This window comes from Petromyzon marinus, chromosome 4 (genome assembly GCF_048934315.1).
Source record: "Petromyzon marinus isolate PM22_M1 ecotype Great Lakes invasive population chromosome 4, UKy_Petmar_22M1.pri1.0, whole genome shotgun sequence".
Taxonomy (NCBI): Eukaryota; Metazoa; Chordata; class Hyperoartia; order Petromyzontiformes; family Petromyzontidae; genus Petromyzon; species Petromyzon marinus.
The window spans coordinates 25,195,872-25,211,648 of NC_133670.1; the positions used below are offsets into that span (position 1 = coordinate 25,195,872).

Genomic DNA, 15,777 nt, shown 5'->3' on the forward strand with positions numbered 1-15,777 from the left:
TTTCTTGTTCATGTTTTTGTTACGGTTGCACCCGATTCAAGAGCCGAATGGCTCACAGGGCTATACCAAATAAATGAACTATGGAACTTATGTTAATGTGATATTTTATTGAGGGACTGTTATCTTGGTGATAAATCCGACACAATGCACTAGTTTATTTACATTTAGTGACTTGTTGATCATTTTCTGTATTTTACACTCCGACCGTGTTTTGTATTGTTTGCTGTAACTTGCTCACCCGCTCCCTACTGGGCATGTTAGAAGCGCTTTACATCTCATAGCATTCTTCCAGTCGACAGATTCCATACCTATCAGTGTCTACCTTACTACCGACCAATTCAGACCTCGTTGGTCACTCCGTGTTCTTATAAATCTCAACGTTCATCTTACAAAGTCCCATCACAAGGGAGAAACAAAGACATTTTGTTTGCCCGTTTTGAAACGGCTGCACGCCGTATGGGCCTGTAAACTCAAATTTCCCTGTACAAGAATACGTGGTAACCCGTACGGGTTGACACGGTATGAGTCACCCACACACTCACATGTCAACCCCTTATTAGTGCCTACCTTTATTAAAGACCAATTTAGACCGTATTGATCACTCCGTGCCCTTATATCCCATCACAAACATTTTTTTTGCCCGTATTGAAACGGTTGTACGCCGTATGGACGTGGACACTCAATTTCCCTGGACAAGAACACGGGGTATGGGTTGACGCGGAGCACGTGGTGTCCATGTCGTTTTGGCGGCCATCTTACTAGGGGATAGGCTCCAGAGTGCCTCGCGAGAATTCCCCACCCAAGATGGCCGCTAAACGCTCGGCTAAATCGTGACGCCGACATCTGCCGTCAGAACGTCGCAAATCTCCATTGGTGCCCTTACACTCGGCACGACGTGCTCCTTAACGTTTTTGTTTTAATTGCACTGCTATAGTGTACAGCATTTTCAAACCTACAACTTGTATATCAATTATGACCTTCACGATCCTGTCTAAAACGTTAGTGTTCAAGATAGCGGGCAGAGTCGGTGTTTGTAGGCCTCTTTTAGTCACCAACTGCGCCGTGAGCAGCAACAAAAGGTAACACAAAATATGACAAAAAAGCCTCAACGCGCAAAAAGTGTTAACTCATTGGTTTGAAAAATAAACCCACATTAACCAAACGCGTTGCTACGGGTCCTCGCGCGGGCGATTATATTCCCTACAACGGACGCGCGCCGATCGCCGCCCCATTGGCGGGGTGGGGCGCGCTCGCGACGCGCCCGGCCTCTCGCGCCATTGGCTGGCGGTCGCCGCACCAGCCAATGGGAGGGGGGCCGAGGCGCGTGTGCGCTGGGAATTGTGGACGCCCCCCCCCCCCCCCGAAAGCAGCAGCGGCAGAGTCGGCGGTTCCACTGTCGCGTACCCAGCTCGGTCGCGAACAACGAGATTCGATTTGAACACCTAATTCGATACACGTTTTAATCTCAACTCGTTTAGTTAATAACTTGGGCGTGTTTGTGCGTCGTCGCCGCTATCGTTGGGCCGGATTTGTATCGCGGGAAGAGGCGGTACAGAGGAGCAGCCCCCCACGTGCAGGTGTGGTGGTGGTTGTGTCTGCCGCTGCTGTCACCGCTCATTGTTGATGGTGGTGGTGATTGGTGATGATGGTCATGTTGATGGGGATTGGTGATGATGGTAATGTTGATGGGGATTGGTGATGATGGTAATGTTGATGGGGGTTGGTGACGATGGTTTTGGTGATTGTGCTGTTGGTGGAGGTGGTGACGGTGATTGGTGATATTTGTGGTGAAAGATGATGGTGATGCTGCTGCCGCCACAGATGATGGTGGTGGTGGCGGTGGTGATGATGATGGTGCTGGTGTTGATGCTGCTGATGGTGATGATTACTAGTGGTCGTGGTGACGATGGTGTCGCTCATGAGGATAATGATGGTCTTGGGATAATATGCGGTGATGCCGTATATGGGGATAATATGGGATGTGAGATAATACTCTATGTTTTTTTCGGTAAAGTCACGTAGGTAAAATAAATGAAAACTAAATTAAATCACGACGCTTCGGAGGCAACACAAGCTTCCGTCTTCAGGTGGAACGGACACAGCAAAATTAGCTGTATCAAGATGATAGTTGTGGTAGTACTGATGCTGCAGATGGTGATGACATTGTTGGTGATTATGGTGATGCAGCATATGGGATAGTTGTGAAGGCATTGGTGGCAGGTGTGTTGGTGGTAAGTGATGTTGGTTGTGATGATGAGGGTGGTGGTGCCAGAGTTTGTGAAAATATTGACCGTGATGGTGGTGATGTCATGGTGTTGGTGATAACGCCGCACGCATTTGCGGTGATGCTGGTACTGATGGTATGATACTTCTTGGTTCTTTCGGTAAAGTCACGTAGAATTGAAATAAAATAACACAAATAAAACGTAATGTTTTATTTAAAAATAAAACATTATGTTTTATTATTTTATTTCCATTCTACGTGACTTTACCGAAAGAACCAAGAAGATGAATCCCTACAGTCACGAAAGCTTTAAATCGAAAGGTAATGATACTCTGATGGTGATCGTGGTGATGGATGAGAGTGGCGGTTACAATATTTTATATGATGGTGGAGATTGATGGTGGTGATGCTTTGAGTGTATTAAGGGTGCCAACGATGGTGCTGGTGATGAAGATAACATTGGCGGTGGTTGATGGTACTGATGTTGATGATGGTACTATAGCTCTGGTGGTGGTAGTTCCTGATGGTGCTTATGTGAGCGAGAATGGTGGTGATTTTGGTCGTGCAGACTGTAATATGTACATGGTGAGGTCACTGGTATTACTGTAATTTAATGAATATGGTTGTGATAATAACTCGCATCATCTGGAGAGGGAGTTATCTATATATCTTGTGTACATAATTACCTTTAGCCCCAGCAAATACCTACTGACACTGATGTTTGTGGTGACACTGTGATGGTGACAGACAGGTTTTCCATTCACGCTGCATCATGCCTGAGAAGAGGCCATTTGAACGGTTGCCGATGGATGTCCTGCCACTCAACTATGCGCTCACTCTCAAGCCCGATGTCAAGGATTCCACATTCGAGGGCCGTGAGGAAATCCTTTTGGAGGTATAAAGGGGGGTGATGAGGCTTTGTCCCGAGTCTTGTGGATGGTTGCTGTTTGTTGTGGTGTGTCCATGCGTAAATGCGTGCCTCTACTTGTGTGTAACTCTGCCCTTCTGCAGGTTTTGTACTTTGGCCTTGTGTATGATGCCGAGGTCACGCGTTACCAGCAGGGTCATAGCTTAGTCCAGTGTAAACTGTCCAGAGCCAGGTGAGGGACAGTTGAAGTACCCCGTTTCTTTCACAAGAAGCTATAAAACCATGCAACAAAAAAAGTGTTTTTCTTTTTATAACAGCGATATGGTTTCTTACAAGTAACATCTAACCCTTCATGTCTCTTATACAACAAAGAGTGTGACTTGGTATTGTTCTGCAGCCTTCTGCTAGAAAACTTGGCAGTAACAGACTGAAACCCATATAATATATAGTGTCTTTAATTTTACCAAATAAGTAAAAGGTAGATGACATCGATTGGTGTGTATTTCATGTCTCGTAACGCTTATTTTCGCTAATACTCTTTATGTGATGGTACTAATGGCACTGTAGCTTATTCTGGTCGTGTTATCCACGGTTTTAGGTTCAACACTAAGAGTATGTTGTAGTGGTACCTAACTTGGCAAGGTGTTGTCATGACTTTTTATGCTTGTCATTAGCTCATACCTAACTGTATATATGTCACGATATTATCTAAGCAGTTTGAGAGAAGAGTGTTCATTGAGCGGCTTAAAGGTTTCATGGACCCCTTTCCAATGGCACTCTTTCCACCACACCTGCATATCCATGGATAGACAACAAAGATCCCCCATATAGCCGAACATACTTTTGGAGCGAGTGCTGTTAGCGAGCACCTTAGAAGACCAGTACTGCACATGAGGGAATGGGTGGCCAGCACCATGCCCGGCCACCTTTGTCTCCCTTGTGGCGATATTTACACACTGCACTTGGGTACTTATTTGAGGCTGAGTCGACCTGGTGTTGACGGAAATCGAACCCTGGTCACTGGGTACGTAGCACAGTGTGCAGAAGCTGACTGAGGTTCAGAGTGGAAATTAACACGGGGAATTGTTGGAACTTGGCAAAGTTTACTGTTGTTAATTAATACACAAAACATCTACTGCATGCTTGCAAGAGCCCCCCTAGACCCTTATAATATACTAGATATGCCAATTTCTATATTTGCAAAGTGCTACTTTCCAACAGCTGCTTAAAAATGACAAAATGCCTCATGCTGTGAAACCCCGAACCCACTCCCAGTCTAGGCACCCTGCCCATTGGCAGCCAGCAAGCACCCTGCTACCTAATACACCAGTGGGTTGGCGCACAGTCCAACAAAATAACGATGGGTATTTATAACTTACCTCCAATTGTATGTGCCCCTTTAGTTTAGCACGCTCTTGCTAGACTGTTGCCTCTCAGTGATATTGCAGTCAGTGACCTCTGCCGAGCCCGAGATCACCTCAGGCTTGTGTGAACTTTGTAAATATGTACTCATTTATTGTGGCAGTAGGATACAATTTTTTTAAAAATAAAAAGAAGACCTTATCGGGCAAAAATGGTCATTGTGAAAGTGTATTTGCACAAGTTGAGGCTTTGTTGAGGGTTCAGTGTTTGTGTGTGTGTGCCATGCAAAGCTGTGTGAGATGCATATATACAGACCTGTCAAAAGGAGAATGGCCGGCAGTGTACCTTCCTTTATTGGGGCTGTAGCTAAGAGACGGCTTCATGCAGCCGGTGCTGATGTGGTTGTCGATGTAATATTCTATTGATATATTCAGTGCATTCAACCAGTGGATAACTAAAAAGTAGATTGGGTGAGGGTGCCTCTAAGTTGGCAGAACTATTGTTTTGTTGTTGTTAGTACTGCATTATGCTTAACAGATTCACATGAGCGTGAAGTAGTTTCAGGATTGTCTATTGGTGGAACGTGATGAGGTAAACCTGGAAGAGGAAAGGCTACGTGACCACACTTTGCCCTGTGACAGCTGAAGCTGGAGGGTCTGAACTCGGAATGGACTTTAACTTTTTAGGCTGAACTCTTTATACAATTTCCACTAGCTGCTCCGGAATTAACGTATTTAAAGCGCATGCTGCAGGGTTCCAGGAATGTAATAAGGCCGACACATTGGGGCGGCAATGCCCCCGGGTGTGGCTATGCAGGGCGTGCCCTGCACAGTCGCAATAGTTTTAGTTTATTGCATCGTTCGTAATCAACAGGTTGAGCAGATTATAATCGAGAACAGTAACACAAATTACGTTATGAGTAATGCCGCTTTTTATGACTGAGGATTCCAAAAGGCAAAGAAGTAATAGTACTCTGTATATTTATCATTATTTTGCTGATGGTTGGTGTGATTTTTTATTTAAACATACAGTAATATCTATAAATGCAGTACATTCCATACTTTAATAAATCACTAATAGATGATTGTAGCTGCCATAGCTAGCACACCCTTTTAATTAAACTGTTACACATGTTCAGAATGTCTTAGCATGTGCCGCCAGCTTGTATAATTCCAGGTAATGTTATGTGATTACTTGATAGTGTGCCAGCTAGCTGAGGCGCCTTTTCCGTGCAAGCTTTACGAGTCTGGGTGTAAACATGGCAGTGGGAATATAACCTTGGCCTAGAGCCCAACATTTCAACCACTGCTCCACCAGAAGGGACTCTGCCTCCATCCCGTAGTTAACCGATGAGCAGCCACTCTTTAGAAAGCACACCACCAAGTACACATTGCATTTGAGCACATTCATTACCCATGCGGTCCCGAGTGAGCGTGCTGTGCCTTCACTAACTACAAATACACATATCAACACTGATCCATTTGTTAGCGCTATTTGAGTAACTTACGATTTGTGTTTTTAAAAAATATTTAGCAAATATAATGCATGATCTTGATTTACACTATAGCGGAGGTGTTTTCTTGCCACATATGTGACGTTGAACTTAATATGTAGTGCTGTAACAAAATAATTGGTTTAAATTAGTCGCAAGGTTGTGCACCTTAATAAATAGGCATGTAATGGTGCAACAGTTAATTAATCTTGATTTAAAGCTTTCGTGACTGCAGGAATTCATAATCTTTGGTTCTTTTGGTAAAGTCACGGAGTTAGAAATAAAATAAAACAAATGATGGCGTTTCGATCGCAACACAAGCAATCGTCATCAGGTGGGACAACTACAGCAAGAAACAATTGCTGAAGAAGGCGAGAGAGCTGCCGTGGCACGAGGTTATATAGACTATATAGGTAGGGTACATGGGCACGGCAGCTCTCTCGCCTTCTTAAGCAGTTGTTTCTTGCTGTAGTTGTCCCACCCGATGACGATTGCTTGTGTTGCGATCGAAACGTCGTCATTTGTTTTATTTTATTTCTAACTACGTGACTTTAACGAAAGAACCAAAGATTAACAGTTCATTAATTAAAATTAATTCTTGCCTTTACAAGTACATGCATCGAAATGTGTGTGTCAGAATAATAGTCTTTAGAAGTGGAGTAATATGCCATTCGAGCAGACACCACTATACAGGTGAGATAGGCTAAAAGAACCAAAGCAAATGAGTTGGTTATTCAACAACATATTTCACTTGTTATTCAATTCTGTCATTGAATGGTAACAGTTACATTTCTCCAGTCGGGGGGGGGGGGGATGTGAATTGTTAAACTTCTCGTCAGCACACAAGACACCAGATGACACCACATGTTTCATGATTTACTCTTCCAGTGATTTTACTGTCACCATTCACGGTCACACTTCGATTCAATATTTAATCGCAATTCTTACCGTTATGAAGCCCGTAATATCTCATAGCTGTGGGGGTTACCAAACCCAGTCATTCACATTTAATTGTATGTGATGAGAAAATAATTAGTACTGCAACAGATAATTTAGATAATTTATTTAAATTTATGAATTGTTACGTGCTTATATGATAGACAATTTTGTGATGGATAGCATTTTAGTGTTTTAATACATCTCAGGATTATTTTTAGAGTTAATATTCCTAAAAATCGTGAAGCTGAGCTGTTCATCTGCAATTAATATCCCATAATAAATTCAAGTTATTGCTCCCAGGATAGACTGAGACTTGTGAAGCTGTAAGCTTATCTGGTTTTGAACATTGTTCTCATTTCGAAAGCCTGCCATGTGACCTGAGCCGCAAGCTTTATTTTAAAATAGAAATATTTCATTTGATATTTGGTTATACTCCCTGTTGGAGTTGTATCAAACGAATATTCCACCCATCTGTTCACTTGGGTTATCTCACTTCATGAATTGCACAAATGACTGGAGATCGTAAGAGCAAACCGGCACTGCTGCCTTTCTTATTGGAAACAATTTTCTCTAAAAGTAGAAGGATTTGCCTGGGGTCTGCTAGTAAAATTATTGACGGTGACATAATAAAAAAAATCCCTTAATTTCTAGGACATTCATACACTCTCATGTAATCAGTTAATTTCTGTGATCACAGCCTGGCGTTGTGTAAGTTAAATTGATCAGCCTTGATAGTCCACGAGCCTCCTTGTTTGGTAATATGTAGCTCGTTGGTTCCTGTACCAGTTGTGCAGTTAACTTCATTCTCAGAACCCTACCCTGGAGCCTGATAGCACCTCCTCCATATGAGTGCCATCTTGATATGCATGTATGTTGAACTTCTTTTTCACCGTACATATCCAACCATGCTAATCAGAGGTGTGAGGGAAGGACAACAAAAACATAAATAAATGCGAACCGCCACTTTCAAATGTTTCTTGCCGTTGGTTTTCACACCTGATGATGACCGTTTGTGTTATGGTCGAAACGTCGTGAGAATTTGTATTGTTTTATATATATTTTATTGTTTCCCTTCAACGTGACTTTACCGAAAGAGCTAAGAATACAAAAAAAACATCCATATGAACTATTATTATCCATTTTCAGCTTAGAATGTTTAGCAATCTTAGTTATATACATTTTATTGATATATTGTTTTAGCACAGTTCAGATCGTTTTCCGTAGGGCTGAGTTCTTTCAGTTGCTGTCATATTCAACACTGCATGCAACTAACATCATTGCTGATGTGTTGTTTTTGTACCTGGAGAGTTTTTGGTTGAAGTTTCAACTCACCGCAACGTCACATTTTTCCTTCGTTCTGGATTTAGGGTTTTTTTCGCCATGTAATTTGTATCCAGTTATAAAAGACATGCAAACATTTTTCTTCATGAAATGTATTTCAAAACTAGAAGTGAAAAGATTGACCATGAGCATCATCTGTCTTTACAGGTGAAGCAACCAACTGGACAAATTGTGATGAACTGTGCCGACATTGACATCAACACGGCGTCGTACATTCCTGAGGGTGGAGAAGGTGAGGTTTCGTTATTGAGAAATGCCACAGATACTACAGATGTCTCTTCCTCCCTGTAGCTACAGTCCAAGTAAAAAATCAAAGTGACGCATGCGCAAAGGAGTTTGGGGCAGTGGTCATCATGATCGGCAGTGTAATTGCTGCGTTACCATTTCACGAGCGAGTCTGTACACAGGAAGACCACATTTGGCTTTCCACAGTGACACTGCAGTAGATGTTGAATATGTGGACACCACCTGGGAGCAAAACCAGGTGTGATTTATTTCAGAAGTGTGCCTGAATCAGAATGTTTCATGTGTCTTCCACCTACCAATGTAATGTGAGGGAGTATTGTCCTGATATAAAGCACAGTTCTAATAAATCAACAGCCTTACAGATCGAGCTTCTACCATAGTTCAAGTGCTACTCTGAGTAGTTGAGCTAAGTGTGTTAATGCTACCTCTACAACAGTACTGGTTGTATTTACCACGACGGAAAGGAAAAACTGCCTTGCACCAGGTCAGGCTAAAATCTCAATTTTCTCAAAATGACGATTTTCATGCGGCAATAATTTAGCAATCCAGTGAAGTATTATTCAGTAATGACCTGTGTTCTGGAAGCAAATCACTTTCAGTGTAGCCTTTGGGAACGTTGGAAGGTTCATGTTTGGTTTACTTTTATTGTTTTCTTTATTAATGGGCCCAATTGTGTTTGGTAACTGGAGAATTATTAATGCATTCACAGGAAGAAGAAAAAAACTCCTTATATAATCAAGCAAATTCCTTTGGGTAGGCACCCTGGCTGCTTTTTTAGTTCCAATTGGCAAGCCTTATTGAGCAATTACTAAGCACTTAGCTAAGCACAGTTACAAATCCGGTGTTCTAAAAGTAAGCTCTTATCAAAGCAGTAAAGCTCGGTACTATTTAAAAATCTCGGTTTATAAAAAATAAACCGTATCTATATTAACTTCGAGGAATTGCAGCCAACTTTGCTTGATGCTACCGAGTGGGACAGTAGTTAGCTGTGCCGCACCGTACAGTCCCCATTGTGCATGAAAATCTCCGATTTCCCAGCTCGTTTTACGGTAACCCATTACCGGAAAAAAATTCCCAAACCTCATAACATAGCTGCATGTTAAAAGTGTCGCTTGCCATGTCATAGCAGAGGGATAGAGGGTTCCATTTAAAAATAATGCAATTACCTGCATTTCATGCGTTTCACGATATGATAGTGGTTCATTGGTGTTATCTCATTTAGATAACTCACTGGATTGTTATGGCTATGACATTTTATGAGATACACTGTTGGGTGTTGAGCCTGTCCTATAATTCTTCAGTATTTTACAGTGAATCTGAAAAATGAGTCAAATTTTAACAGCATCTTTTGAATACAAGTCCGGTTTGTTTGATCACTCTCCCTTGAGGGTAGTTTAAGATTAAAGCTGCCACCAGCACTTAACTGCATCAACTTGTGCATTGTCTTTTTTTAGAAATAAACGCAACAGGATTTAACTATCAGAACGAAGACGAGAAGGTGGCACTGTCCTTCCCATCGACCCTAGAACCTGGTGAGTAGTTTGTGCGTGTGTCCGCTGCCTGTCTGCTAGTTTTCACAGGAAAGCTCATTTTCACAATGTTGTATACTTAGCTCCTTATCTTTCTATCATTGAAGTCTGCTCGCTGGTGTTAAACGTGCTGGTCACACCCTATTGATTGTGTATTTTTTGTTCGAGTGCTCTGCTTTCCATCTGCCCTACTATACTCGTTTTACGAGGTTTAGGGACCCTAAAAAACACGTGAGGCGCTCGAAGCCATCACGAAACATAATAACTCGCTTTTTCTGTTTCCGTGTCTGAAATGTATCGGCAAACTTTTGGATGTTTTTTTCCAGCTATGTGTTCTTTTGTTGAAATTGTGAAATTTCATATTGTCTAAGCATTCACTTGCGAATGCTGACTACTGTTTTGTCGAATATTGAGCCGTTTGTTGCAGTCACTGTTTAGCTTAAGGCAAGTTCGTATGAGCTGTCTGTTGTGGCCGATGCTATCTGCGTCCCGTCGTCCAGTACACGGGGTGTTATCAATAACAAGGCTATGGAGATGTTTTTGAATTTGTTTGAAGAGTCATATATTTTGACAAGGTAGCAGATTAGAAGTAAAATGTACGCTCATCGTAAAACTATGAGTCTCCCATTAATTATAAAAGATTGCTCTATATTGCTTGATAGAGAAAAGATTTCGCCAGTATTTACAACTAGCTTCACCATATTTCACCCCACAGCACACATTTTGAACTTGCTCGATCTTTGTAGCACACCAGTCTAACAAATCACTGTGGGCCCTGGTATGGGTGGGTGGGAATGCATTGAAGATGCGATAATTCACAGTCGTGCCAAAATCTGTTAATTTGCCCAACTGCTTGAGTGTATTTGTGTATGTGCATGTGTCTTTGTTATGTATGCGTCTTTATGTATTTGTGTGAATGTATCCGTGTGTGCGTGGGTCTGTGTCTCTGAGTGTTTCCATGTGTGTCTCTCTGCATTTCAGTGTCTCAGTGTCTTGTGTGCGAGTGTATTCTAGTTTGTATTCTAGTCTGTGCATCTGTGTATGTCTCCGTGTCTGTGTGTCTCCGCCTCTGTGTGTTTCTATGTGTCTCCATGTCTCTTTGTGTGTCTCCGTGTCTGTTTGGCAAACTGGGCATGCGCGACTGAGGGAATTGAGAGGGGAGGGAGGTGGGGGCTGACGGCTTTCTTTGCTGTACTGCGCCATCATCAATGGATAGGGGAGGACAATGAGCGGGCTGGATTGGCCACTCAATGGCACGGAGTGTTCGTCTGTTCTAGCTTCCGGACGGCGATCAAAAAACCACCACGACACCCCTGGGACTTTGGTGCGGAGCACCGGTTGTGAAGCGCTTACCTCGAGGGCCTCTCTTGCGCTCGCTTTTCTGCCAGCAGTGGTGCGAGAAAAGAAATTGCAGAGCTGTGCCTTTACCCAGTCTTAGTTAATGTTCGTCAGGAAGACTTGAAGTCGGTAAATAATTGCCTTGACTAATGAGTTTTCGAAGAATATAATATATGTATGAGTAAATATGTCAAATTGCTATATAGGTTCTCAAATTTGAATACGAAAGTTTATTTCGCATGTGCATATCTGTAAAAAAAAATGTTTGTTGAGCCCTTGTTGTTTCATCCTTGCAGGCAGCGGAATGCTGAAAATTGAGTTTGTCGGAGAGCTCAACGATAAGATGAAGGGGTTTTACCGCAGCAAGTACACGGCGGCGTGCGGAGAGGCGCGCTACGCTGCCGTCACCCAGTTCGAGGTGGTTCCTGCCTTCAGTCTGCACTGCATTGGCCCGTTAAACATGGAACGTGGGACCAACATTGGTCCAACGGTTCCAATCACATGCCAACGTTAGCCCAAAGTTGGCATGTTTACCGAGAGTGTGCACAGTCACCGTTTTGGAACCCAGTGGTGGTGTGGTAGGTGGTTCGGTGGTGTTGATAGGTGTAGTGATTATGGTGGTGCGGGGAGTGTTTCAGTTTTCAGTTTATTAAAAAAAATTTAGCCCTGTGAGCCATTCGGCTCTTGAATCGGGTGCAACCACAACAAACAAAAAAACAAAAATACGAACAAGAAAAACATCTTAAAGTGATTATGTGACTGTGCAAACAAAAAATCCATGAAAAAAAAACAGCAAAATATTCCTGAAAAAAGCACCGTACACCAATGCTGTGTGCAAAAAATCCCAGTGGGATGCAAGTCAAACAACAACAACAAGAAAACTTATATTAAGGCCATCAGTCTAACTCCGTACTACAACAAAACAAACATGTCCAAACCAAAAAACGTATTCGAAATCACCAAAAAATAAAGCCATAATTGCAACGTAACAGTGATCACAGGGACTGGGACCGAATTTTTACAATAAACTACATAAATAACATGCAACACCAAATTCTAGAGTCATAGCTGGATGCTTGAGTTACTCTACAACAACAGAAGCATCAGTCGGAGTATCACGTTTTTCAATGCACCTTTAAGATCAGCATGCTAAATAAAAATACAGATAATACTTTGCAGCGTCATCCCGAGCGAAACATTTTATTTTATTTACGCCAGTGAATGGCAGTGGCAGCTAGGAGTGGCGGCACAGTGGTTGTCATGCTGCGCTACGAACCCGACGTCCCGAGTTCGATTCCCGCTCATGGCCAACACTCGTGACGATTATCTGAACCAGTCATGGTCCTTCCCCAGGTCGAATCAGCCTAAAATGAGTACCTGGTGCAGTGTGTAAACACCACCACTAGGGGGACAAAGGCGGCAGAGCATGGTTCTGGGAACCCACCCCCTCGTGTGCTGTGCCGGCCTTCAAAGGTGCTCACTAAGAGCACTTTCCCCAAAGTATTTAAAGGCTATATGGGGGGGGGGGGTCTTTGTCTTTGATGATGGCTAGTAGTGATGATGCTGGTGGTGGCGTGGGTGATGGTGTTGGTGGCTGTGGTGTTGGTAGTAGTGTTGATGATGATGGTAGTGGTGATGGTGCTGACGGTGATCGGTGGTGTGCGTGTCGTCTAGGCTACTGACGCGCGGAGGGCCTTCCCCTGTTGGGACGAGCCAGGCATCAAGGCCACATTTGATGTGACGCTCATCGTGCCACAGGATCGCGTGGCACTCTCCAACATGGTAAGTCCTGTTGTTTATGCAAACCTTGGGTTCATTGTGCTACTGTATTATCCTAAGCTTTGCTTTTGCGTTAATACTACTTAATCGTCACAATTGATTTATTAAGGGTTCATTTCACAAAATCATATAGCTGATGACCAAATGTAAATGTACACATATTTTTCAGATTTCAGAATTTAAACAGAGTTGAGCCTCAGAATACCAGGTGTTGTAGGATTGGGCTGCTAAGTGGTCGGATGAGAATGGATTATTGAATATATATTATATCTATTATCTCTGCTTCCCTCCAAAATAGTATCATGCAGGACCCAACTGAAAATATAATGAGATTAACCAAGGCTTTCCTGGATAAATAAAGGATGTTATTTTTAAAAGGACAAGTATTCTCTTGGAGACCCAGACAGATTGGATTGACATCACTTAGAAGGGTCTTTGCCAAAACACCAGCCAACTTTTTTTTCTGATGCACGTCTGCATTAATGAGGATGCAGGCAAAACATTATTCAAACTGCGTTTTTGCCATCGCAAAAATATTCTTCCCAATCTTACTACCGGCTTATTGATGGCGTAAAATTGAACCGCTCTGCACACGTGCAATCACACATGCACGCCTGCATACACAGAACGTGTTGGAGCGCAAGCCTCACGAGGCTGACCCGGAGCTGGTGGAGGTGCGGTATGCGCGCACGCCCATCATGTCCACCTACCTGCTGGCCTTCGTGGTGGGAGAGTTCGACTTTGTGGAGGCACGTTCGTCCGATGGAGTGCTTGTCCGCGTCTACACGCCCCTGGGAAAGTCGGAGCAGGGCAAGTTTGCTCTCGAGGTAACCCAATCCCCCCCCACCCCCCACGCACATTCACTCCTGTTTTTTTATGTATGTATATTGAACTTCTTTCGCACTGTCTGTAGCCAACCGTGCTAATCGAAGGTGCAGGGGAAGGATAACGAACTAAACATTAAAAGCAGTTCTATATTCGTGTAATAATAATTAATCTTTCATGGGATTAGCCAAAGAGCCCAATGGAAGACCCTCCTAAAATGTACTTGAGATGCATGAAGGCTTTTCTGGGTACATTTTTGGCATAGAGTTCACAAAACGAATAAGTATGCATATTTGACTTTAAATTTTTACCTTCCAATGTAGGTTGCCACAAAGACGTTGCCTTTTTACAAGGATTACTTCAATGTTCCGTATCCTCTGCCAAAAATCGATCTCATCGCCATCGCTGACTTTGCCGCGGGTAAGTTTTGTTCCAGCGACGTGGCGTACACTGTTAGAATTTTGTGCAGGTGTGTGAAAATGTGCAAATTACAACTGTCAACACTGCCAAAACGGGCAGTGAGTTTTCCACACTGTTCTTTTGCATTGCCTATGAAGAGAAAGTGAGAGATTCTACGTTGTGATTAATCCACGTGGAAATAAATGCATGCAGTTTTCCTGTGCCCACTGTGGATCGGCAACCCGATAAAATGCTTACTAATTTATCAGTCTTCAAGCCAGCATATTAAGGGAGCCTCTGTGTTGCTAGAGAATTTGATTTTAAACCAGATGCGTGCATGGGAATGGGAAAACGCACGTGCTTTCGGATGCACAAGCATACTAACTGCAATATTACGCATAATTAAGTCATTTTATATCTAATAAAATGCTTTTTCAGAAGTATTTTGTCAATGTATAAAACCGATAGGTATCTGGTAATTGCATTGGTAAACAAAGTGTCAAGTTTTGTCGTGATTAGTCTCTAGGGGTTTTCTAGTTTGTATTTGAGATATATACATGCATACGTGTTCTTGGACATATGGACAGTAATTCATGATATTTCCTGGTATAATTAGCTTATCGGCTCGCGTGAAAATGTCAATGGTGTCTGAGGAGTCTTCTTGTTTGACAAACACTGCACATGGGAATGTTCAAGTGCATGTTCCAGGACACAACTCTCCCAAGTCTGACCCTGCACGTCTGGGCAATGGATCTTGGCATGTTTAGAAAAATCCATTGGCTTAAGATAGATATTCTACTTATGTTCCCTTCTGCAGTTAATATAATGAGGGACCATGAGCCATGTGGCTTTATACGTATAGGTAGATTTTAGAGATTACCTCTGCATAATTTCACTCTAGCTGTTTTGTTTTTCCTTTCGCTACAATTAAATGAGATGGCTTTGTTAGTGAGCTAATTGTGAAGTGTTATGAATCTCCGATTGCTGTGACAAGTTCTTGGGCATGGCGGGTGGTGCGGTGACGGTGTAAGGACTGTGTGTGTGTGCTGTACTGAGTGGTTGTGTTTGTGCGTTGAAGATGTGAGAGGTTTCATGAAGCTACTGTCATTGATGTGTTTTTTAGGTGCCATGGAGAATTGGGGTCTTGTCACTTACAGGTTTGTTCACGTCAACATTTAAACACAGTTGGTATTTATGAATCTCGGAGGTGCAGAAACAAAACTCTTTTACACTGAAAATAAATAACAACCTCATAAGCTTCACTAAATTCAGTGATTCACAGTAGGTGGGTGTCAATTGATAAAGCCAGATGGCCCATCATAGATTGTCCATTTTAACACACAGTTATTGAAAAGCCTGTATTTTGTCAAAATGTTAAGCAAAGTGTTTTAAAGAATATTAATGCATGTGCGTTAAGAAGACCAATGTTATGATT

The 15,777-nt window shown here is 42.6% G+C and overlaps 1 protein-coding gene across 3 annotated transcripts in view; it reads left to right on the plus strand.

Moving 5' to 3' along the window:
• Window positions 1-850: 850 nt before the first annotated feature.
• NPEPPS (aminopeptidase puromycin sensitive) overlaps window positions 851-15,777 on the plus strand; it is a 33,674-nt gene continuing 18,747 nt past the window's right edge. Inside the window, exons 1-9 of one of the 3 annotated variants that reach the window (XM_032944703.2) lie at window positions 851-1,079; window positions 2,972-3,119; window positions 8,374-8,458; window positions 9,927-10,004; window positions 11,636-11,757; window positions 13,014-13,121; window positions 13,745-13,945; window positions 14,267-14,363; window positions 15,466-15,499. In XM_032944703.2, the coding sequence (XP_032800594.1) occupies window positions 973-1,079; window positions 2,972-3,119; window positions 8,374-8,458; window positions 9,927-10,004; window positions 11,636-11,757; window positions 13,014-13,121; window positions 13,745-13,945; window positions 14,267-14,363; window positions 15,466-15,499 (980 nt within the window). In that variant the 5' untranslated portion in view covers window positions 851-972. Of the gene's footprint in view, window positions 1,080-1,335; window positions 1,578-2,971; window positions 3,120-8,373; window positions 8,459-9,926; window positions 10,005-11,635; window positions 11,758-13,013; window positions 13,122-13,744; window positions 13,946-14,266; window positions 14,364-15,465; window positions 15,500-15,777 lie in introns of those variants that run through there. The other 2 variants (XM_032944712.2, XM_032944719.2) reach the window with 2 other exon arrangements.